Source organism: Thermobia domestica, chromosome 2, assembly GCF_964235325.1.
Source record: "Thermobia domestica chromosome 2, izTheDome1.hap1.1, whole genome shotgun sequence".
In the NCBI taxonomy this organism is placed as follows: Eukaryota; Metazoa; Arthropoda; class Insecta; order Zygentoma; family Lepismatidae; genus Thermobia; species Thermobia domestica.
In genome coordinates, this window is record NC_137455.1 from 4,231,063 (window position 1) to 4,258,335 (window position 27,273).

The 27,273-nt window shown below is 38.2% G+C and overlaps 1 protein-coding gene across 4 annotated transcripts in view; it reads right to left on the bottom strand.

Moving 5' to 3' along the window:
* The window catches only part of LOC145669882 (dipeptidase 1-like), a 262,183-nt gene that overhangs the window by 17,920 nt on the left and 216,990 nt on the right, over positions 1–27,273 (bottom strand). For all 4 annotated transcript variants that reach the window (XM_081738231.1, XM_081738244.1, XM_081738232.1 and 1 more), the window contains 2 exons: positions 24,257–24,341; positions 1,849–1,924 (listed from right to left, as the gene is read on the bottom strand). In XM_081738231.1, coding sequence (XP_081594357.1) covers positions 1,849–1,924; positions 24,257–24,341 — 161 coding nt within the window. The remainder of the gene's footprint in view (positions 1–1,848; positions 1,925–24,256; positions 24,342–27,273) is intronic.

Consider the following 27,273-nt stretch of genomic DNA (forward strand, 5'->3'; position numbering starts at 1 on the left):
AAGATGTTAATAAACGTACAATACAGAGTGTTCACAAAATCTTGTCCTGTGAACTTGGAACTGTTATAACTCGAGAATAAAAGGCAACAAGATCAATTAAACCACAGTTCACCACCAGAAAAAAAAAGTCAAGTCAGTTTTGTGTTGTGAATGTCTGACAAAACCAGCAGCGAAATTGCATTTTTTCTTCCTCCGTATAGAGTTTTTTGAGTTGTTGTACGATATGAACACAATAAGCGTGAAATATAAACGTACGAAATGCTTTATGTAATATAGATTTTGGTTTATGTTTTTCTTTTCGATAAATGACGGAATAATTTCACAGGTGAATGCATTGGCGTAACTAGAATAGTTTGCTAGGAAGAAGCATGATTCCTTACTTCTAATAACTGAAAGAGTCAAGGGGACCAACAATGTTCTAGAAGAATCACACTTTCATGTGCAATCCGCATTCATGTCACACGTTTCATTCTCGAATTATAACAATTCAAAGCTTACGGAACAAAACTTTGTGAACACTCTGTATTTAAGACAGAAGGTCGGACCATATTTATGGAAACGAAGTGGAACGTCCGCCAGAGGAGCTAGAATCGCACAGACAGTAAGCACAGCAGAGGAATCAGAAACCAGTTGCGTGGAGAATTCGGTAGCAGGAAGTGAAGTGCTCCGAGTGTAAAATGCCTCCAAAAGTGACCCCATTCTGATAGGGGTAAATCACCGCTCTTTCCGACATCGGATACAGCTACAGTGCAATTGTGAAACAGTGTTCGTCCAAGGGTTTCACCATTTCCAAGTACGATATTGCCAATGTACTAAAATGCAACAAAAATGCACAGCCAGAGGAAGCGGGTGTGTGCACAGTGGCACGAAAACAATACCCCCGTCCCAAACGTACAATGGATGTGGTTCGACAAGTGCAGAAGTTGGTGACCCAGGAGAAGCCGCCGCCACAATATGACATTGCCAGGAGTGTTAGCAGATCTAAATCAACCTTGCAGAGGATAATCAGCCAGGATTTACGCCAAGTGAAGCATAAGCCACGTGTTCACACACTCACAGCCAAACATATCCTGAAACTTAGGATCCATTGCAAACGGCTCTATGAACGGTATTTGATGGGTGACAAATGGAAATATGTGGTCACGTTAGACAAAGCCTGCATCTGTTTGTCAAACTCCAAGCGGGTTTGAGCCATTTACTATCATCCAAAGGATGCCAACTACCATGCCAAGTGGGTCCGCAGGTGCTGCGAAAGTTTTCCCCGTGGCTTCATCGTGGTTGCAGGGTTTTGCCATAAAGGGAAACTTCCCCTGCATAGAGTTGCACGAAACGTGAAAATTAACGCAGCATACTATCAACAACACATTCTGGAGTCATTATACCGGCAGCATATTCCGTCATTGTATGGTGCTGAGGTGTCAAAATTCTTCATTTATCAAGACAAAGCAGCCAGCCACATGGTTTGAACAACAGTAACATACATGTCCCGCAAAGCGCGTGAAACTGGAATCCATGCTATTCAATATTCAGACATCACTGTCAAGTCTCCAGACGCTGCACCAATGGACTTTTGTGCTTTCGGGTGTTTGAAGTGAGCGATTTCCTTACGTCGCCCACGCACATTGACTGGCTTGTGGAAAGTTTGCAAGGACGAGTAGACCAAACTCGATCAGATGTCTCTGAACAGAAGTATTCTCCAATGGAAAATTCGGTGTCGGGCTATAGTTTATAGTCAAGGTCGTCATATCGAGCACAACCGCTGGTGGAAATACGGCCAGCGTAGGGGACACAAAATCAATTCCATAAATATGGACCAACCTTCTCTAATATAAAATATACTCCACTTACCTGCTAACGCCATCATAATCTGCACCAATCCCAACGTGATCAACACCTGCTACGTTTGCAACATAATTTATATGATCTGTAAGAGAATTAACAATGCTTCTTTAATAATTCGTTAATTTACCTATTCATTTTATAGGTTGTTTAAGAAGTGTTTGATTAATAATACGGGGCTATCCAGGAAGTAGCAGACATTTTGAAATAAAAAAGTAACATACGTTTAAAATATAAAAAGAAAGTAACAGAACGAACCAACCAAATTGAATTACATACTTTTGAAAGGTACACTCTTAAGCTATTTTTCCACATAATCGCCATAAGGCACTTATCATACTATGGCACAAATATTTCAACACCGTGGCAGTAGAAATCCACTGCCTACGATTTCAACCACTGGCTTACACCGTCATGCAGTTCAGCATCAGTATCAAAGTGTTGTGTAGCGAGCCATGTCTTCATCACTGGGAAGGGGTGGCAGTTCCTCGGCGCCAAATCCGGGTGATCGAATACTTCCCCTCCAAGAACTCTCGGGTACGCTTGGCCTTGTGTGGAGGACCATTGCCTCGCTCAGCCTTCAATCATTGTTCCACGTTCGTACATTTCACACAGTTGGCGATGGATTTTAATTTTTTTTTTTGCCAAAACGTAATCACAGAACACACCTCACAAGAGGTGGGATTGTCTATTGCAGTGCACATTGTAACACATCACAGAAAGTACAGTAAGGGCGTCACAGTCCTCACGCTACACAGCTGGATGTGTAATAAGTGTGGCAATGTTTTGATACCAAAATGGCGACTCTAGCCCAGACCACTGCAACGATAGGCCAATACTTTCTGGATAGCCCTCGTAGTATTAATGCTAAGAGTTGCCATGTGCAATCTGTGAGTTGTTGACAGATTAAGAAATATAGTATGTCTGTTGACATTGAGAATTGTTATTTGTAAGTTGATTGATGGAGTAGTGTCTAGATGCCATCAATCCCTTATATGAGTATTGTACATCTTGTCTCAAAAAGGTTGAGCGCATTCTTTATTGGTGTTTTGAGGCAAAAATTTTTTAAGTCCAACTACGGGTATCTTCGGAAAATAGTAAACCAGGTTCGAACCTCCAAGCCAGCCTTTGAAATCGGGAAAAAGTTTGCAGATTTTTTAAAATATAATAAGACTGGTTATCAAGTGTTGAAGAAAAGCAACCTTGATTGAAATACTTAATGATACAATATTTCGAAACCTTGTATTAATGTCAGCACATGCTTGTTTGTCATTTAACTCTCCATACGTAATGGAACATTTAAATACGTTAAAGAATCTTTCCATACGTAAAAGAATGCTCAAAGTTAAGACATAGAACATAATTATCGCGTGAGTACTAAAATAAAAGTCAAAGTAGAACAAAAGCAGCGTTTGTAGTAGATATGAATGTCATAATTTTCTTGAGAGCCGTTGTATATCGCTAGAAGCATGTTTCCAGAAGTCCTTGTCTTAGCTCACTGGTAAGCTGTCGGGTTTCAAATCATAAGGTTGTGAGTTCGATTCTCTTCTGGGTCAATGCTTTTTTAATTATATTTTCCGCAATGCATGAAAAATTATATAAAATAATTACATTAAAATACATCAGTTGTATATATATATATATAACAGTCATTGCAGAACATAGTAATTATTATGTTTAAAATATAACATCTGAAATAGGTAGGTGTTCACAGTAGCATGGGCGGCGATTAGGGGGCAAAGGGGGGCAAAGGGAGGCAGTTGGCCCCACACTTTTTTAAGTATCCCATTAATGTATATAGTTTTATTTAGAAAAGTAAAGTTTTTATATGTATTTACTGGTTGATAGAAAGAAATGGTGCCATATATTTGTTGTTCCGTGAGTATGCATTGGTTGTCTTCCCGTGGAGTAAAGAAAACTACAGGAATTGCATTTTAATTGCCACAGATTGTAACCCCAAAATTAACCTATTGGAGCAGAACAATTTCAGCATACTTTCACTTCTTACAAGGACTCGATATATTAGTCAGCCGCTTTGAAACTAACCAGAGAGCATTTTGCGAAAGAAAGAAAAAAAAGTCGTTCACAGGTTATTTTTTAATTGCACAAAAATTGACAGTTCCTAAAATGTCTTTTCTTTTTTTTTAAAGTAAGGGGAAAAAAGGTAATAAGAAACAACTTCTATCTTTCCCATTGTTTTGTAGTGCAATATATGAGTGAAGTTGTGTGTTAGGGGTGTATGAGTGTATATACAATTAAATTTAGTGAATTCAACATGATTCTAGGTTTTATTGTTATTTTGTATAACTGGAGTATGGAGTGATTCTAAGTATTGTTGTGTTTTGATGTGCTCCCTGAAAGTGAAAACTGCACCTAATTGCAACAAACATGTTTCGGGAAGTTGCAAAGGAAATATTGCTTTAAATGTCGTAGCATATGCTTGTAGTATTTATTGTCTTTCATTTTCTTAGAGTAATAGCAAACATTTAATGACGTGTGTGGAATTAAAAATATAAGTTTTCCATTAATCCTCGGTTTCAATATAACTTCTACAAAACAAGCCTCATTATTTATTACTATAATTAATATTATCCTTTCTATTTATTTGTTTTGCAAATTTGTTATTAAATAATCTGATCACACAATTTTCCAGACAGAATTTTAAGATTTTCATGTGCAAGGAATCAAATCTCTTCTTACACTTTCGTTGTTTAAGAGTACAATGGGCTAGTACCTACTTGCATTGCTCTTGTCAATTCACTTACTAAAATATGAAATACGATATACGGTATTTTAACTGAAAAATATAGTATCCTATTAGTTATACGACCTTTCGTCAAACAAAGTGTTAGAAACAACCAGGAAAAATAACACTGATAGACAAATATTCAGATCATATCTTGACCCCCCCACTTTTAACATCCAACCACCGCCACTGCACAGTAGGTCGGTATTATATATGAGAATGTTAAATACAAGTTAAGAAACTCGTTCAACAGCAATAAATAAATCATGTAGTGTATTTATTTGCAGCTATTTGTCATATAGAGGTTAATTCTCAACAGTCATAATACAGCATGTCATTTATGTTCTTGAAAAATTATTCGATGCATAAACAGAGGGTATAAGCAGTGAATCCAAAGTCGCAACGCTCGCAAGAAATTCATGAATCCCAAAAGTCACGTGAGCAGACTGGAATTGTCCTTATGAAGCATGCCATAGCAGAAAGTCTTTACATAGATTTTCAATTCAATTCCTGATATATGCTTTTGCAATGTGGAAGTGGTGATGCCTTGAGTCGCTCTCTATTTATACAGAATATAAAAATGGATGTATGTGTGTGTTTCAACATAATTCTGATATATCTAGAGCAATTTTAACTATATTTCTTACAATCAGGAAAAGAGTACTGTCGGGATATATATCAAAAATGCTAGAAACGGGTCGATATTAGTATCAAATCCATAGTTTCGTGGTCGCTTAGGTGAATAGTTCTACTTTCAATTCAAGTCCAATTAAGCTCCCATTAGCACGAAGGATGGTTACGTAGCGACATAAAAATATCGAAATCAACCGATATTAGAATCGAATCGTAAGTTTTCAGCGCCGCTAACAGTGCCCCATTTCCCATTAGTCCACATTAGTCCACATTTCACATTAGTCCCATTGCCTAGAGGGCAACATATTTGCATAGTGCAAAGTTTAAAACTTGAATAATATTTTTATTTTTTCCGTATGAAAAAGTTAAAAATCAAGAGCAAATATACTATTTCATGAACAATTCTCTTTTACTATTCTAATATGTTTAATAATAGCGTAAGAAATCTAAAAATAATTCAGAACATGTTTCACATTTGTTATGTTTTGTTACATAGTTGTAGCTGTAGCATGTAGTGAGTGGTATTTAACTGTAATAAATTCACTAATTAAACATATTCGAATTAAGTTTTATTTTTAAGTTAGGGATGAAGGGGCGGAGAAATATGTAGTTATTGGGGGCGCCGAGAGCAAAAGTGCGTAGGGACGCCGAGCTTTTAAATGCAACACTGGTCGCGAAATTAATTGGTAGAAATTTTAATGTCATTTAAGACCAAATTTAGTCCTAACGATGGGAGTATCCGTTTGCTCTCCTAGGAAAAATGAAAGGGACTGACATCAAAATTATAAAAAAAGACCGACATTAGTGTCGAATCCATAATTTTCGGGGTGGATTAGATAACGAGTGGCACTCCAGGTGCCACGTAAGCTATGCCCTCATTAGCACCCTGAAGATGTGTGTGAAATTTTGACATGTAGAAGTAATTGAAAATGACCAATGTTAGTGTCGAATCCATATCTTTAGAGGTCCCCAAGTTCACTGGAAGCAGTTCTGATGGCCTTTAAGTTCAACTTCCAGCAGGAGTAAAATCCCCTAGCACATCTAATAAGGAGAGTCGAGAGTCGAGTAACATATACAATGATTTAAAACGACCAATATTAGTGTAGAGTCCATAGTTTCGTTATCACCAAGATAAATAGCAACACTTCTGAACGAACATGTCAGCTGGATTTTGAATTCAGAGGGGCAGCATCGAAGGCATTGCTCGCACAGCTCTAAGTATTTTAATGTTTCTGTATAACTGTATATTCCAGCGTAACTCATTAATGTCTGGGGCAACATTTACCAAACTTGGGGGACATATTACAGTGAAACCTGTCTATGTTGGCCACCATCGGTTCCATCGAAAAGTGGCCAACTTAGACAGGTGGCCAACTTACAGAAAATAAGTGTGATTTGTGTATTTTTAGAATAGGATTTCTAGTATTACTTGATACTAGAAAATATTACTATAGTATGCAAAAGCGCCGATTTCTCTGTAAATTTGGAGGGGGGGGCATTCAGATGCAGAAGGTATATATATATGAAGATTTTAAGACAAATTGCACTCAAATTATACCAAATATTGTATACTCATAAATAAAATAGGGGCCACATGAGCTTTGAGGGGGCCCAAGTCCCCTCGGTCCCCCAGGATCGGCGCTCTTGATAGTATGTTTAATATATATGCATACCTTTCTCTTCCTGAAAACTAGTCTGGTACATTGGATTATCCGGATTGAAAACACAATAACACAAACAACAATGAAATAGAAGTGTATGTACGCATTTTATTAAAATTGATATAGCACACTGAGTTATTCAGATTGAAAACAAGAAAAGCTAAGTTATAAATTGAGAAATTCATATGCAATTTATATGACTTCTTTTCAGTTGTTACTGAATGGTGATTCATTCTAGACATATTTGCTTTATTCTTTTTGGCAGATATGCACATTCTCATATTGTAGTTAACGATCTCTTGTTAATGAACTAATAGAAGTGTTTCCCTCGGAGCAAAAGATGTTTTGAGAAAATCTTGAGGGAATTCATATCTCAAAACCTCCGCTACCTTTTGACATCCAGTCAGGTGCCAATAAATGACAATTGAGCTTAACCTTGAGAATTTTCCGGAATTACTAAAGTTTCCCACTGATGAAAGGAGCCGATATAGCTAGTGATTCTACTAAACCAGACAGGGTAAACAAATACGTATGACCATTTCCTGAATTCCTGTACGTGCTTTTTCTTAGTCACATCTTCCTTCACCACCCTTTTATGAGGGTAGTGTTCTGGCCATTGACCTCCAAGAACAAATCGTTTAATCTATGCCTCTTTGTGTCCAGTCACAAATACAGAACATCTGCCTCTCATATGGGAATTCGAAAGAGTTAAGAAAAATAACAAAATTGTATTTTTCGTGGCCAAGATACGCAGGTAAATTTATCATTATCATCATAGGGTAAACATTGCTTCAGTGTGGCCAACTTCCAAGATAGACAGGCGGCCAACTTATAGAGTAGTAAGTAACGAATGTCTTATGTGAAAATGCAGGTTCAAGACGAACTAGGCCAAGATAAGCAGGTGGCCAACTTAGAGAGGTGGCCAAGTTGACAGGTTTCACTGTACTTTCAATCTAAGAAGAAAATATTTATTTTATTTATTTTAGTTCAAGCACAACACAACAGGCTCTAGGCCCAATTATTGTGTTGTCTTTGACATTGTGGTAGTATGAAGTTATGGAAGTTGGGAGGTGTGACATGTAAAAAATTAATGTAAAACGACTGATCTCTCTTATTTCATAATTTTCATAATTATGATCATAATTTTCTCCGTCGTTGAGATGGATAGTGATGCGCAGAATGGAGTTCACATCCAAATTCATCCCCATCTTTACAGGATGATGGCCTGGGAGAGATAAAAATATAATCTCAAAAATTACTTAAATATTTGTTGAATTTATAGTTTTCGGAGTTGAGAGAGCGTTTCTAATAATTTTGGAAGGTAGTTTGTACCCACTTCAAGATGGGTGTTTTAATCATATCAATTTCTCACCGTGAGAAAAATGACCATTTCAACTACTATAAAAAGCCAACCTTCGCAATTGACGAACAAATTGTGTGGATGTATGTTTCGTCTTTTAAATGAAAGAAGACATGTTAAAATCAAAGATGGAGTTGGTCAGTGGGTCGGTTGCTAAGTGGGTGAAATGGGTCAAGATTTGTGAGTGGGTCAGTGGATCGTGGGTCAAAAGGACGTGACCTACTGCGAAACACCATTCACCGTGACTTACACTCACCCTCAGACCCATTCTGTTCAGTGACAACCTCTTCTGAACACTGGTGAACTTTTCTACATTTTACTTTCAAGATCTCTATTTTTTGTCTTTTGTCATTTGTTTCTAATGAAAAAAGTTCAGTTCAGAAAAAGAAAAATGGCCATAAATTTGTATTGTAAACTTAATTACATGAGGATTTTCAATTAGTACGGCATGCTTAATTATATAGAAAATTAGTTTTTCTTTCTTTTTCTTACGTTGGTCTACTTTTCCTTCATTTGAGACTTTCAAATTTCATGCTATTTTCTACTGAAATGTGTCTGTAAGGCAACAAAGAAATAATTATATATGATAAATTTAAATTCATTTTAATTCGGAAGATGAGAAACACTTTGCCATTATATATATCGTAAAGGTCATATCCACCAGTATTGTAATAGAGAGGTGCTTGAGCAATTGATAGAAATTCAAACTCCGATAAATGATAATTTCACAGTCTTGTTTTATTGCAAGTGTAACCTCTTTAGTCAATGGAGAGGAGGACGTGGATGATGGGTCAGAGTTGATGTCGATGGGTTTTGGTGGGTCGGAGTTGGTCGCAATGGTTCAGAGTGCTTCATAGTTCGTGGTGGGTCAGAGTGGATCACGATGGATGAAGGGGCAGAGTGGGCCAATGGGTCATTTGGGTGGTGGTTGATACTGGGGCATAGTGGGTCGTGGATCAAATTTTCATCGACCCACACCATCTCTGGTTAAAATTGTACTAAATATAAAAGGCACCGAAGAAGCATGTCGGCTATTATGCTCAAATTTTGCACATAGATAGTACCCCAGCAGAAAGCAATAAATCTGAAACGGTTCACGGTATCATCTTCTAGAACTCGAGATGTAGGGGTATGTCTGACTGGCTAAATTAAGACGTCAATGATTTATCCTTCAACAAGCAAGCTTTTTATGATCGTTTCCATGGGGAAGTCAGAAGAGCACGTGCCTAGTAATCGTAATATTGATAGTTCCCGTCCACCCCGGGGTATTTGTTTTGTGTTTTTTTTGACTCACCTAAATATAAACAAATCACACATATAGGCATTTTAACATATTTTGGGAGAGTAATTTTGTGGTTCGTTGGCGTTTCATCGCGTCTCTCCCGCTGGTAGTAAAGTTTTCAAAATGGAACTGGGGCCACCGCGGATCGTCGCTGCGGGGCCACCAATTTTTGGCGAGAGATCAATAGTTGACCATCTGTAGTCCACCAACGCTTACAGCTTAGCTTAGGGTAATGAACGATGTCTTTGCCTTATAGACTTCATGACTACCAACGTCGGCAGTCAACTAGCTTTTAGTATCCCTTTACTAACTGTCTATCGTTCATGTTTATACACGGTGTTGTCATAATAATAATAATAATAATAATAATAATAATAATAATAATAATAATAATAATAATAATAATAATAATAATATTAATTATTATTATTATTATTATTATTATTATTTGTAGTAATAGTAGTATAATTGATAATAGAATAATTATATTGTCTATGTATTGTCTAGGTAGGACTACACACAGGATTTGGCTCGTTTTGGTTCGACTCGACTCTAATTCGAGTCGAGTTGGAGGATATTTTTCGCGCCGAGTCCTAGAGTAGACCTCAAAGATATCTGTTTCGAGTCGAGTCAAGTTTCAAAGAAAAGTCGCTCGTGCCCATCCCTACTAATGTGAGCTTAATCGGAGTTAAGCGAAATCGAAAGTCACACTATTTATCTAAGCGACCCCGAAAACTATGAATTCGAAACTAATATTGATCATTTTCTAGCAATCTTTTACATGTATCCCCCTCCCATTCACCATAGGTAACCCGACAGCACTCTTTTTCAGACTATAAGAAATGTGGTTAAAATTACATTAAAGAAGTTCTGGACACAGCTAAGGAGAAATGGATACAACGAAGAGGATAAGATCACAAGAGACATAAAGCAAGAGAGAGAAAGAAAGAGGAAGAAGACAAGAACAAAAAATGGTTTGGAATAGAAAGCCTAGGCAAAGAAACAAAGAAGATAAAGAGAATGCTTCGGAAAGCAGGAATTAGGATGTACAGGAAAGGAGGAAGCAGAATAATTGAACTAGTAAGAAGAACCAAGAGAAAAGCAGTAGCGGACAAAGATCAAAGGGGAGTAATATATAGAGTAGGATGCGCGGAGTGTAACAAAATTTACATAGGAGAAACAAAAAAGAAAATGCAAGAAAGGATTAAACAGCACCAGGATGATGTAAGATTGAAAAAGGACAACAATGCGATATACAAGCATCAGAAAGAGACAAACCACAGGATAGGGTGGGAAGGAGCAGAGGTCATAGAAGTAGAGAGCAGAACTTTGGTGAGAAAATGGAAGGAAGCCAGGGAAATTATGAAGACAGGAGACAAGGTAATGAACTGGAATGCAGGATTCTCGATAAATAAGGAGAAAGATAAGATTCTGCTTAAAGAAGAAGAAACGAAAAGGAAGAAGAAAGAAAAGGAAAAAAATAACAAGGAAAATAAATACAATTAGAAGACAGAATGCATCCAGCGAAAAAAGTAAACTTTTAATTGGACATGTGTGCAGCTAAAAAGTGAAAGTGAAAGCCACACAAGTGTTACTTTTTAATGAAGAGGCGGAGCCTAATTAAAAGTTGATCTCCGGAGAGTATATAAGTGATGACCAACTCCCAAACAGCCAGAAGGAGTGGAAGTCTGATGAAGACAAAGTTATTGGGTCGAAACTGTTACATGATACTGTTTTTTTTACATATTATCACATAGCCTTGCTCAGTGTGTTATTGTGCACTCTAGGCCAGTGGTTCTCAATCTAATTCCTATCACGATCCCCTTTTATCACATCCTCTTGCCAGCGACCCTTTTATAATTTATGCTTTATAATAAGCTTGTATTGGATTTTTAACATACCTATTTCCATAATAGTAAAATCCATTTTGCTATCGACCGTCGAAGCAAGAAAATTTAACGCGTACATTTTATTAAATTCATGATTGACTTTTGGAAACAAACTTAGCAGTTGGCAACTATGATCATAGTTTTTCAGTGCATGACATCTCTTCGACGCCACAAACTGACTTTTCTTGTGAATGTGTGTGTGTGCAGAGCAACAGTTCTTTGTTTCGAAGACATTGGAACTTCCGGTTGTGCAGCTTCTAGAACATTCCAGAAACTGCTGGATCATTTCATATTTCCGGTGACTTTCTAAAGCTAGTGGTGATTGGACAATTTTTCAATTACTGACCAATCAGGAACTGCGTTACGTCCCAAGTATGCTCTTCTCACATGCTTTGTGTGACCAAGAGCTGCTCCCATTATTCGGGATCCAGGAGTCAGAAGGCACGGCACGTGATCCCGAGCCAAAGACCATCATTTTGTACAAGTGTAAAATTGATTAAGTATTTGCGTTTAGTTGGTGGATATAAATCAGTTTAAGACTATGTAGTGAACTCCCGAAGGTAGTAATTGCAGTGTCGATCAGGAAAAGTTCAGCAAATAATCAGAAGTTTCACTTAGTTTAATCGCAGCATTGCTAGGAACACAATGAGGACGGCGTTTCACCTCTAGGGAAGCGAAAATGTAAGTAACAAAAAGGAAATGATATTATAGGAGCAATTGCCGAGCGATTCGAGCAAGTCTCACCAGAACTTCTCTAATACAGGAGTTCATCGGTCAATTAGTGTGAAAGTGATCATTCTTCTCTAATCGTAATTAGCACGACAATCCCATCGCCTCCGACAAACAGTGAAGAAAAAAAATTAATAAATGCGCGTGACCAAACGGCCACCACTGCTCGAGCTTGTAGGTGTATAATTATTTCGTGCACGTAATTTCATGCTTATAAATAATGTTTTAGCTAGATAGGAAATCTTATAAAGAAAGGTGATAATAGTACTTGATATATGAATATTAATGTTGTTGTGTGTGTGTAATATAAAGAATATAGATGTCTTGTGTTGCTATTGTTTGATGTTTATCGTTCATCTCAGTTTGTGTTTACATTAATGTCGAAGTCTTCAGGTAACAACCAGTGCATGTAAAAACCATCAATTGACAGTCTTTTTGCTAAATATGAATAGTTAATCACTAATTCCCGGCTATTCAATCTTTTTGCTTTCCTTTTTATTTTGTTTGTTGTGATTGTTAGCATTGAATATCGACGCGAGAGCAGGTCGCGGAACGTACCCAGTCTCAATCATGTATGTGTAGTGAACTATCCCTCGCGGCAAATTTCCATTGAGGCAAGAAGAGTAAAGTAAACATTTCTTTTTTTAATCTTTGTTATTGGATAGTTCGGACGCGACCAAACACGTTGTTACCAACCCTTGCGCTCGAGTCGTTCCCAAGCTTAAGTGGAGGTTGGCAAAGCATGTATATGCTTCCGGGTGAGGGGGATGATTGGGAAGACTATTAATTAAAATTCAATGTAATCAAATGACGTAAGATAAGCTTGTGTAGCCTCCTTCACCAAAGCGATAGCATATTTAATTGGTCCTCCGGGCCGGATTTGTGCATTACTTTACAATATAACCTGTTCGGGCGCCATTTGCTGATATTGATAACATAAGCCTTCGAAATTAAAAGCAAAATATGGTTGGGAATCTGGATGAAGTTCCGTCTGCAGATAACTTTGTTGTAAATCAATAACTGTGGTAAATTTCTTTCCTTGCAACATCGCGAGTAAATTTTCAATGCGCTCTGGCCTAACTTGTCGTAATACGGAATGCCTATTCACCATGCGTAAATCTACACAGAGACGAAATTGATTGTTCTTTTTGGGTACTACTAAAAGTGGGTTACTGTGTATACTTTGGCTTGGTTTTATGATTTGCAACTGTAGTAATTTTTGAAGTTCGTTTCTAACAAATGGAATGGCCTTATAAGGGATGGGGTATTGCTTCCTTACTAATGCTTCCGTAGTATTAATTTCTGCCTTATATACGAATCCCTCACACTTCCCGGGGTAATTAGTGAATATTTCCCTATATTTAAAGAGCAAGTCCAACAATTGATTTCGCTGGGGCTGAGTTAACCCATCTGCTCTCTGAACTGCATTAATAATCTGATCGTCTGTGGCAACCGGCTTTTGAAAGATTTCTCCTTCATTAATTTCTACACGGTTAACATGCTGATGCTCTTTAATATTGCTGCCGTCATTTGTTTCCTCATCACTATCATCCGACATGGATTGCACCGGAACGGGGAATAACGATACAACAATTCTGATGTTCTCATGTTCCAATGAGAACGTTCCCTGACTAAAATCAACGATACTCTGTAATTGTGAAAGTGCGTTGACACCCAAAATGATACGTTCGTTTAAATCTTGAACTACATACAACTCGAGTGAAAACGTTAGTACGTCAATCTGAACTGGCACTATAGTTTTACCCTTGCACTTTCTTTTGAAACGACCACTATAATCGACCAGAAGAACGTCGTCGGCTGATTGCAACCTGGGTGTGGAGATGTCTTTGCTTATTTCTTGCCAAAATTCGTACGAGATCAAAGAGGCGTCAGCACCTGTATCGAGGAGGGTTTTAACTGGAATGTCATTAACTATTGTTTCTATGTACGCGGAATAATTCCGTTCATAAGCGGTGACGAGTTCTCTTTCATCATTATCTTCCCCTACATCGCTTCTTCCGTCACTGTCTAGAACATCGTCGTTTGCGAACGTATAATTCCTAACACGGATGATATTCGGGGAATTTGTAAACAAATCAACTTCGATGGATGCGACCCCTTCGTGCCCATCGGATCTTAGTTTCCCTGCTGACTATGATCGGACGTGTGCCCACCATCTCGCTCGGGCGTGCGCTCTCGCCAGTTTTGCCGTTCATTATTTGACTGAAAATTGAAGCCAGGTCTATTATTTCTATTATTGCTGTTATTTCCCCTTCTCCAATTGAAACGGTTCCCAAAGTCACGATGATTATTGTTACTGCGTTGTGGCCTAGTGTTGTGATTTGATCGTTCATTCCTCGCGCGCGCATCATTCGTAAATTGCGATTCACGCCTGTTCTCTCGCTCGTTTCTTCTAAAATTGCTTGGTTCTGAATTTCTACCGTTCTGTGTATTATTACTACCATTATTAGGTCTCTCTCTGGTTGGTCTGCTATACTGTACACGGACTGCCTGATACGGTTTGTTACGATTCTCATAATTGTTACCTTCGCGCTTATAACCTTTCTCGTTCGGTAATCGTAATGATTCGAGACGTTTGACACTAGCAATAAATTGCGCAAAATCTGTGCATGGATAAAACGCAAACATTTCCCGATATTTGTATGGTAACGTAGGTACAATACTAGCTAATATCTTCGCCGGGGTACTTTCCGGATTCAAATCACTTAGTGCCCGATATTGAGTGGTCGCAAACTCTAACACTGAACCGTGCACTCTTGGGTCAAAGGAAGTATTTCGCAACGCGGTCAACCTACTTACTACGATTGCTTCAGATTCGAATGCGTTAACTAAAGCATGACTAAATTCCTCGAAAGTGGTAAACAAATGTTGGCGCGTTCGAAACCACTCCAAACATGGGTTCTGCAGTAAGCTTGGTAATACTGGCAACACTGCGCCTTCGTGCACATTTAACAAGTCCAACTTGTGTTGTAAATCACGTAAGTATGAGTGCGCAGTTTCCTTATCGGGCATCCCACTATATGTCGGTAGGTCTCGTATTTCTTGGATTGTAATACGGCGTCGAGGTTTACTTGTTTTCACGAAAGATGTATTATTCTTCCCCTTGCTATTCGAGTGATCGGATTCGTAACCTTCACTACCACTATCGTACTCGCTATTTTCGTCAGTCTTCCGTGTGGGAGAGTCAGGTCCGCGACTAAACTGATTACTCCGTAAATGATTTAGCTCTTGCTCTAATTTCAAAACGCGACTATTCACTTCCTGATTCACTTCCGCTTTTACAACTGTTCGCGTGGGGATATTTTGTACTTGCTGTATGACCTGTTGAATAGACTGGATAGTGTGTGACTCGAGTTTATTTACCCTTGCTGCTACGTGTGTAATTTCCTCTTTGTTTTCGGCAACTACTTTCTTGATTTCCACCATCTCATCCCGTATTTCATTTATCTCACCGCGCTGTTCTCGTAAACCAGTCATTGCTTCCCGCATGAATGCACCGTGGGTGTCAATCGTTGCTCGAAATTCAGAAATGCGCTCCTCTACCTGGGCATGATATCTATTTGTATTGAATTCTAATCACCTGAATTAATTCTGAATCTAATCACACCTGCCTATCTTTTGTTTCCTGAAACTTCTATTGGTTGTTTACGCGGTCTTGTACTATCTCGGCCCTACAATTGTCAACCTGTGCCTGCACGGACTCATAATTTGATCTACACTCAATTTTATATTCCTCTATTTTCTCCTCCATGGCCTGAATACGAGTAGTAATCTGAACAACAGCGTTATTGGTTTGCAAAACATCCTTACCAACTTGTTCCAATTTACTTTCTAAATTTTCCCTCAAACTAGCGACGTTTTCTGCCTGCTCTTCTTTCAAACTTTCAACATTCTCTTTTAAACTAGCTATATTTTCCTTCAAACTAGCAATACTTTCTACCTGTTCCTTTTTCAAACCCTCGATCGTGTTGTTAAGCTGTGCGGACTGCTTTTCGAATAAAGTTATGAGCATATTCTTTAATTCCTCAGACTCCGACATTTTGTACAAATTCAGTAATCAATGATTAAAGAAAGCTAATAATTTCTCTAATTCAAACTAAAAATTCATTCTATTGGTCACTAATAATTTCTCTAAAGGAACATAAACATAACAAAACACACAATCAATGGCAACTGTTAAAGGTAAGACACACGTAAGTAATGCACAAATTAGTCGCGTATTTTACGTTTTGTTTTACTTCTTAATACCAGTGCAAAATAAAAATAAACAAGGTCACACTATAGTAAATCTGTCCCGGGTTTCGGCACCAATTACATATGCTATCGCTTTGGTGAATGAGGTTACACAAGCTTATCTTACGTCATTTGATTACATTGAATTTTAATTAATAGTCTTCCCAATCATCCCCCTCACCCGGAAGCATATACATGCTTTGCCAACCTCCACTTAAGCTTGGGAACGACTCGAGCGCAAGGGTTGGTAACAACGTGTTTGGTCGCGTCCGAACTATCCAATAACAAAGATTAAAAAAAGAAATGTTTACTTTACTCTTCTTGCCTCAATGGAAATTTGCCGCGAGGGATAGTTCACTACACATACATGATTGAGACTGGGTACGTTCCGCGACCTGCTCTCGCGTCGATATTCAATGCTAACAATCACAACAAACAAAATAAAAAGGAAAGCAAAAAGATTGAAAAGCCGGGAATTAGTGATTAACTATTCATATTTAGCAAAAAGACTGTCAATTGATGGTTTTTACATGCACTGGTTGTTACCTGAAGACTTCGACATTAATGTAAACACAAACTGAGATGAACGATAAACATCAAACAATAGCAACACAAGACATCTATATTCTTTATATTACACACACACAACAACATTAATATTCATATATCAAGTACTATTATCACCTTTCTTTATAAGATTTCCTATCTAGCTAAAACATTATTTATAAGCATGAAATTACGTGCACGAAATAATTATACACCTACGAGCTCGAGCAGTGGTGGCCGTTTGGTCATGCGCATTTATTATTTTTTTCTTCACTGTTTGTCGGAGGCGATGGGATTGTCGTGCTAATTACGATTAGAGAAGAATGATCACTTTCACACTAATTGACCGATGAACTCCTGTATTAGAGAAGTTCTGGTGAGACTTGCTCGAATCGCTCGGCAATTGCTCCTATAATATCATTTCCTTTTTGTTACTTACATTTTCGCTTCCCTAGAGGTGAAACGCCGTCCTCATTGTGTTCCTAGCAATGCTGCGATTAAACTAAGTGAAACTTCTGATTATTTGCTGAACTTTTCCTGATCGACACTGCAATTACTACCTTCGGGAGTTCACTACATAGTCTTAAACTGATTTATATCCACCAACTAAACGCAAATACTTAATCAATTTTACACTTGTACAAAATGATGGTCTTTGGCTCGGGATCACGTGCCGTGCCTTCTGACTCCTGGATCCCGAATAATGGGAGCAGCTCGTGGTCACACAAAGCATGTGAGAAGAGCATACTTGGGACGTAACGCAGTTCCTGATTGGTCAGTAATTGAAAAATTGTCCAATCACCACTAGCTTTAGAAAGTCACCGGAAATATGAAATGATCCAGCAGTTTCTGGAATGTTCTAGAAGCTGCACAACCGGAAGTTCCAATGTCTTCGAAACAAAGAACTGTTGCTCTGCACACACACACATTCACAAGAAAAGTCAGTTTGTGGCGTCGAAGAGATGTCATGCACTGAAAAACTATGATCATAGTTGCCAACTGCTAAGTTTGTTTCCAAAAGTCAATCATGAATTTAATAAAATGTACGCGTTAAATTTTCTTGCTTCGACGGTCGATAGCAATTTCTTGTTTATAGTGAACAGTGCCGTGGCATGGAAAATCAGCACCCGCGGCGAGAGTATACGACGATGTCTTCGTACATATAAGTGAGGTGGACAGACTAGCTGCGAAGCGCCACCGTGATTGGCACGAAAGTCAATAAAATTTTCAAAAGTAAACCTTGGTTTTGATCTTTCCTTGATTTTGAGCATATTTTATTACGTTTTTCCTTCTATTTTACATGTGCACATGCACTTTTCTTACATGAGTAACACACTTCCTCCGAAATCTGTGCCCCCTTTTTTCGTCGCCCAGCACTGACAGTGGATACAGTAACTGTAATATCTATATTCCCAACGACGAAGGTGCTGCTTGAAGATGGATGTTAAACTCCTTCATTGAAGAGACCATTACCATATCTGATCTAAGCCCACAACTTCTTGACCAAATAATAGAATGATTATGCGACAAGTCTTTGCAACTGGTTTTCTGTAACGAAGACTTGGACAAGTTCTGCCTGATGAGGAGAGAAGAATATCCTGGTCTGGTATCTGCTGCTTTAAAAGTAATAATTCCATTTGCTATATTGTACTTGTGCGAAAGTGTGTTTTTTTTTTTTCATGGTAAACATTAAAACAAAGACAAGAAATCGCTTATCAGTTGAAAATGGCTTGATAATGTTCGTCACGAAGATTGAACCGGGCATTGCTGCACTAGTGAAATTACACCATGCTTAGGTATCTCATTAGGTTTCAATTTTAATTGTATTTCAATGTGCAGGTTTTGTTGCATATGTACTTTTCTAGTATTTCTACATACAGTTCTCATTAGTTTCATATCATACCTCTTTCATTTAAATTCATTTTTAAACAACTCTGCACCCTTTGAAAATATTAAGTAGACTTATTTTTATTGTTCTTTATAGTACTAGCAGCGTTCACCCCGCTTCGCTGCGGTCACCCCGGAACGCAATAAACTTTGTTACTTAGATAATTTTTACTTTTTCGCTTTCAAGTGATATGATAAAAACCATAGAAGATTGCAGTAAATCTTAACATTATATCGCCTGTCATTTATGTTAACCCGCCCCGCTTCGCTGCGGTCATCCTGGTGCTGGCATATTGTAAAAGTGTCTGTAAAAATAAGCAAATCAATTAAAAAATTTTAAACAGAAGATTCAAGCTATTTTCCGCTGTATATCGCTTGTCATTTATGTTAACCCGCCGAGTGACACGGTCATGCGGGTTGCATATAAATACGTTTATTTTTACCTATGATGAACTAATAACAAAGGATTTGTACGTTATGGACACTTGAATGGTCAATTATCTCAAGACACTGGTAATTAAAAATTAAAGTGATATGATAAAAACCATCTAGGGTCCAAATCCTAATAACCCCCCAAAAATGAAAGAAATTGGTTCAGCCGTATTAGCGTGATGAGCGGACAAAGGATTTTGTACGTTCTCTTTTATATAATAGATGTATAAAAAATAGAAGTATGCCTATCAGAACAAAATTCAAAATAATATTTAAAAATAATTTCCGGTATTAGATTCTAACTATATTTATCTCTTCCGCTTATCTTCGCGAATACATGGAAGTGCGTCGGGACCGTAATACGGCAAATTGTGGAGGCGTTAAAATATTAAATAACACTTTTGATAAAGTGGATACTTTCAAATATTTAGGTTCAATATTAACAGACGAAAATCGTATTCACGAAGAAATTAAATGTCGACTAAAAGCAGGGAATTCGTGTTACTATTCGGTTCAAAATCTCTTGTCGTCGCGAATTCTGTCGAGGAATTTGAAGCTTAAAATATATAAAAGGATAATCATGCCTGTTGTTCTGTATGGTTGTGAAACATGGTCGCTTACTCTGAGGGAAGAACATAGACTGAAAGTATTTGAGAACAGGATCCTGAGAAGAATATTTGGACCCAAGAGGAACGAGAATGGGGAATGGCGGAAGCTCCATAACGAGGAACTACATAGTTTATACGTTTTCCCCAACATTGTTAGGGTCGTCAAGTCTAGGAGACTTATGTGGGCAGGTCATGTAGCTAGAATGGAAGAAAGTAGAAACGCTTTCAAAGTCTTGACTGGTAGACCCATAGGAAAACGACCATTAGGAAGACCTAGGCGCAGATGGGAGGATAATATTAAGATGGATCTCGCAGAGATAGGAATACAAAGTAGAAACTGGATCCAACTAGCTAAGGATAGAAGTCAGTGGAGAGCTTTTGTGAACGCGGTACTGAACCTCCGGGTTCCATAGGCCATAGAGTTAGTTAGTTAGTTAGTTAGTTAGTTAGTTAGCTTATCTTCGCGACCCCCTAGGGACCGCGACTTCCAGGTTGAGAAACCCTGCTCTAGGCATACATGAGTTATGTTGGAACATACGTACACACATGCACTTTTATATGTATAAATGCAGATAAGAGAGAGTTGAGAGAGAGCGATTAAGATATTACCGCTCTCAGTCTCTTCACTTTAGTTTTGCGATTCGTGAATTTCTTACGTGACAGTTTGGGGCTAGCTAGTTTTTTGTCTTGAACCACGATCCGATTTTCGATGTGCTCTACCTATATGTTGTAATGCGAATATTGGGAAGTTATCTTCGTATGAAAATAGCTGCAAATATATACATTACATAACTTATTTATTGCTATTACACGATTTTCTTAATTTGTATTTAATATTCACATATAACATACCGACGTTCTGTCAATATCTCAGATGTTATATTTTAAAGATAAGAGTTACTTATGTCGTGAAATGATATGAATATATATATTCAACTGATATATATACAACTGATGATATGAATATATATATCAACTGATATATACAACTGATGAATTGTAATGTATCTATTTTACATAATTTTCATGCATTGAGGAAAGTAGTATATCATAAAAGAATCTCACCTGAACGGGTATCGAACTCACGATTTAAACACTCGGGGGTGCACCACTGAGCTAACGTGACCGCTTTTCGGAAGCTGCTTCTGAAATATAATTGAGCTCGTACGTAAATGTTATTTTTCGTATGGAAATCACAATGACGAAACGAGAGTGTGAATACATAGTTTCGAAATATTGTATCATTAAGTATTTCAATCAATGTTATTTTTTTAACACTTAATACCATTTCCACATGTCTTATTATATTTAACAGAAGGAAAAACATATCTGTACATTTTTTCCCGATTTCTAAGGTTGGCTTGGAGGTTCGAACCAGCAGCTTTAGTTTACTGTTTTCCGAAGATACTTGAAGTTGGACTTCGAAAGTGTTCGTCTCAGAACAGCTATCATCATATCGCTCAATCTGTTTGGTATATGGTATATGTTTTTATACGTGTCAAGTCAGTATAACAATTCATTCTTTAAAGAGCTTTTCGTATGTATTAATATTCCTTTATAAAAATTGTTTTTAATATTATTATTACGGTGCACCATTTTCAGATTTCTTTCGCGAGTCGATGACCAAGTCGTTCCCCACAATAGGCGCTTCGTGCAAGTAACCAATCACACGTCAGGTACTAGCTTTTACCTATTGCTTCCTGCTCGCAGCTCAGAACATTGGTAACTATGGATAGACGTACAGCAGTAATTACTTTATGGGAGTTGGAAGGCTATTTTGCAACTGCAGCTAGCAGGCGAGTAGGTGTCCCGGCCTCTACAGGAAGGCGATGGATTCTGAAATATGGTGCTACAGGTCAGACTAGTAATTTACGATCTCCTGGTCGTCCGCATGTGTCAACGAAGCCGAAGATGCAGATTAGTAACGAAGCCCGGTTAGAGCCACTAAGGACGTCTAGGCATCTAAGGAAAGCTTCTTTTTTTCCTGGTAGTAAGCATACAGCTCTGCGAAGGCTTCGTCATGCTGGGTTACGTGGCCCTTTTGCTGCCGTGAACGAAAAACTCTCAGACGACCACAAAATTTACGTCTCGCGTTTACACAGGCGAATGTGGGTCGCAATTGGGAAAACGTAGTTTTCTCAGATGAATCCATATTCACAACATCAAATGAGGGACGCCGTTTTGTGTATCGTCCGAGGGGCATCCGATATGACCCTGGATATGTGGCTGCTTGCAATCGCAGTGGCCATGATCTATTTCATGTTGGGGTTGGATTTCCAGTGGACAGTGCTCAGTACTTAGACATTAGAGTTATATCATGGTGCCGTCTGTACGAGTATTTCAGCCTGATGGTGTAATTCACGTCCAGCAAGACCAGTCGCCAATACATACTTCCCATGTGGTTCAGGAATGGTTCGCAGGGCAGCCTGAGATTGATTTAATTGACTGGCCGCCTCGTGAAGCAGATCTCAATCCCATGGAAAATTTGTGGGCAGAATTGAAGCGTACTCAAGGGACAGTTGGCCTGAGGCAGATCCACCAAGAACTCAGGATGACCTGTGGCATCTTGTTTCCGAAGCATGTCTGGAGGTAGGGGAAGGAGATAGATTTGTCACCCAATTAATAGATTCCATGCCCAGAACAATGGGGCGTGTAATAAATTCAGAAGGGTCTTGGACACAATATTAATTGTCCTGCCTTAACTCCCGAAAACAGCCCTTTTCAGTGCTACCTAAATGCTTCTGAAAATATTTCTAGAAGTAAACCACTCCTTGTATCCGATTTCTGTGCAATTCTACTAACAAAAAATGATAATTCGCTACAGGCTTTGAACTCAAGACCTCTTCGTTGCCAAGCCCGTACTCTACCAGTAAGCTAACATAAACACGCAAACCCAACCTGAAGAGACACGCCTTTCAATTTCCGGTATTCGATGACAATGATGCTCATATACTTTGCAAATGTTGTATTCAACTTCGGATATTCCGCAACACACACACACACACACATAAACAAAGCGGGAAAAAAGAAAGAGAGAGAGAGAGAGAGAGAGATGAATATACAAAAGCATATTCAACGTATTCGAATGAGACTCTAAGTAACAACATTCCGTTCTAAAGAGAATTTGTGTTTCTTCCCGTGACGTTAAGGGATCGGGAAAAGTTGTGTCTTGAAGCAGGATCCGACTTTGGATACTCTGTTTATACACTTTCTATATCCGTAGGAATATACTGTATTTCACGAATGTAAATGACATGCTGTAATGAGAATATTGAGAAGTTACATCTGTACGACAAATAGCTGCAAATAAATACACTACATAATTCATTTATTGCTATTAAACGATTTTCCTAACTTGTATTTAACACTTTCATATATAATACCGACCAACTGTGAAAATTATCTCAGATGTTATATTTTAAACATAATAATTACTATGATCTGCAATGATTATGTTATATATATACAACTGATGTATTTTAATGTAATTATTTTATATAATTTTTCATGCATTGCGGAAAATATAATTTCATAAAATATCACTGACACAGATGGGAATCGAACTCATAACCTTAAGATTTGAAATCCTACAGCTTACCAGTGAGCTAAGACAAGGACTTCTGGAAACATGCTTCTAGCGTTATACAACGGTTCTCAAGAAAATTATGACATTTATATCCACTACAAACACTGTTTTTGTTCTACTTTGACTTTTATTTTAGTACTCAGGAGATAGTTATATTCTATGTCTTAACTTTGAGCATTCTTTTACATATGGAAAGATTTGTTTACGTATCTAAATGTTCCATCACGTATGGAGAACTAAATGACAAACAAGCATGTGCTGACATTAATACAAGGTTTCGAAATATTGTATCATTAAGTATTTCAATCAAGGTTGCTATTTTTCTACACTTGGTAACGTCTTATTATATTTAAAAGAAGAAAAACACATCTGCCAACTTTTTCCCGATTGCAAAGGCTGGCTTGGAGGTTCGAACCTGGTTTGCTATTTTCCGAAGATACCCGAAGTTGGACTTAGAAAATTTTTGCCTCAAAACACCAATAAAGAATGCGCTCAACCTTTTTGAGAAAAGGTGTACATGTGGATTTTCAGACTAAAGGAGCAGGACACCCTAGAAAAATTTAAAGTCCAATCATAGTTATGCACTTCGTTTTGCTGAAATATCAGAATGACTTAAAAAATATATGAACACTTACCTAAGTGACTAATAAAAGAGTTTTATTTTTTTTAAAAAAATATATCGCAAATGACGTTAATAGTTTATCATTTAGACCCCACCGAGCAGAGCGATGGTCATGACATTACATATACGAGTATATGATGAACAAATTACGTGGTAAATAAGAAGTGCATACGTATGCTTACCTACTACATCCAGCAATGTAGCGTTACTGGAACACGTGACGAATTCAGTATAGAAGTTAATCATTACAACGCCTCGATTTTGAGCCTAGAAATTCATAGAAAAAATAAATTCAAGCATTAATGACAAAATGATAATAATGTGACAAGATATGAACAAGATAGTGTCCTTCCACTGAGAACGTAAACATCAAAAAGGTTTATCTCTACCTAAATGAGCATGTAAAGCTATGTGTCTTTATACATCTGTGCAAGAAATAGTCCTCTACATAAAAAGCTTTACATGTTTGAGGCGAAATCAGAAGAAACGTATGTCTACTCCGATCTCGCATAAAACCAAGGGCGCCGATTTCTCTGTAAATTGGGGGGGGGGGCGGCATTCAGAAGCAGAATGTATACATATGAGAATTTTAAGATAAATTGCATTCAAATTATGCCAAATATTGTATATTCATAAATACAATAGAGATCCACATCAGCTTTGGGAGGGCCCGCCCCCCCAGGATCGGCGCCCTTCCATGAAACTACCCCAATCTGGCTCAACCTTTTATTCCTTGTTCTTTATTGGCTACCTGTAACCTATCTATGTTTGTCTCCATTGGCTGCACTGAAAAGTGTCCAAAGGACCTATCCGGTTTGCCATAAGCACCAGACTATGTCATGTGATCAGGTCAAAAGTTACGTAAGCGTGCTAAATTGAGTCTGGAGATTCCGAATTCAGATGTGAGATAGTTCAAGCACTTCACCTCCCCGTGGGGTATCCTGCGTAATTTGCAGAAGATGCATATGCTTTATCATTATTATTGATTTTACTTAAACAACTTCACTCTTAACAGTGCCTTATCCATATTTAGCTTACGTGTTATACATCATTTTTAAGCTCTTCATTATATCTTTGCAATAAGCTTTCAGTTGGCCAAATTCTAATTATAGTTTTTGAGATATGTGGACGACATCCGTTTTTTCATTGATTTTTCCATCAGTGCCGTGCCGTGGAAAATCAGCGCCCGGGGCGAGAACATACGACGGCGCTCCCGCATATTTGAGTGAGGTCGACAGACCAGCCGCGAAACACCACCATAGTTGGCGCGAAGCTTAAGAAAATTTTCAAGAATAAACCCTGCTTTTCCTTGATTTTGAAAAATGAAAAAAAATGAAATCTTTAAGTTTTACGTCCCACGATTATGCCGGTTAGGCTAAAGGAGACGGTGATGATGAGAGATGAGTGAAAAGGTGAAATGAAAAAAGTGGGAGGAAACGGGAGAGCCCGAGAAAACCCACGAGCACGGTGTTTGTTCACCACAAAGTCCACACGGCGTGAGCGGGGATCGAACCAGAGACCCCAAGCACCGGAGGTGAACACTACCAATGAGCCACCACGCCTCCTCCTTGATTTTGAGTACTATTTATTACTTTTTTCCTTCCATTTTATACATGTGCACATACATTTTCCTCCCGAATTTTGCGCCCCCTTACTTCGGCGTCCGGAGCCGTCTTCCCGCTCCTCCCCACGGCACGGCATTATCTTCCATTGATTCTAATGTTTATGTTTCGTAACGATTTACTATGTTCAATCCATTTTACAACAATTTGCTTTTAAAATATAGAATCTACATGGCCTTTTCTACATTTGAGCTGAATTTCAGTCTTCGTCCTGTCACAATTGCAAAATCGTTACATTCCTCAATGTCTTTTGACATCATTGCAACCGGATAGCCCCTTAGATAAGTGACAAATTACAGAAAATACTGTAGGTATACAACAACTATTATACATTATAATGTGCGCATTTGTAGTACACTAAAGCAAACGCCAAAAATATAGGCGGGTTGCGCGCGCAACAAAAAGTGGGTGGAGAGAGGAACAGCCAACTATTAAAACGCACTTGCCACATTTACATTTGTCTTGCTCAATCACTGTCAAGGTTTCATATTTCGCGCACGTGTTGAAGATTGGTTACGACAGAACGCAGGCTTTCAGCTGTGGCTAGGTAAACGGCTGTCGTCTGCTTACTTCTTCAACAGGAGGGGAAGGAGGTGGCACATGACAAGGGAGAGTTGACAACAGCGAGCTCTAAGGTGCGCGCGCAACCCGCCTATATTTTTGGCGTTTGCTTTAATTAACTATAACACAGTATTAATTTATATTTTATGTAGGAATGAGACGTTTCAAGTAATAATTTTCTACCATAGTTAACCATTCGCACACTACTGTTATTTTATGATACTAATTACGGCACAATAAGTCTATTTCATTAAAAAAAAATCTTTTCGTTCTACTATAATGTATGCAGATTCGAGTAAATGTTGGAGACAGTCATGCTTCCCGCCCCTGTAAGTAAAAGAACACTAAAGATAGCCCTTGGTTCTGAATTTAGAAGTATCTTAGATTCACCTTGGTGATGAAGGTTGACCAACACATCATGAGAAAGAAAAATACTTACGCTGATCATTTTTGCAGTTTACAACACGAATTCAACCGTCACTTGTTAGCAATTCCAACAAATGTTTTCGAAAAAGAGACTACTTCGAACACATGACAAAAACAAGCCTCTCCATGCTTCGTTTTCGGCTCATTTGGTCCCAGGTTCGATTCTCGATGGGAGAACACTAAATTTTTACCTTCACAATAATTCACTTTTATTGATCATCCGTTTCCTTTAGCCAAAAGAGTATAAACGTAGGACGTTAAACAAAAAAGAAAACATTTCACTTTATGAAGGAAACAAAGGGCATCCACAGTGCAATAAATTGCCTGGATTGAATTAGTTGTAGAATATGGCCTACCGCTCACTGGCAACATTTTGTCGGGCAACTATCTTGTTGCTCTGGCTAAATGCATTGAGTCTTATGGGAGTCCGCTCACTGAGGCGACAGCGACAGAAAAGTTGCCGAGGTGTCGCCAAGCAGGGCGACAGCAGGGCAACAGCTCGGCGACGGAACAGTTGCGCAACATCTAAAAATGCATTGAGTCTTATGGGAGTCCGCTCACTGAGGCGACGGCGACAGAAAAGTTGCCGA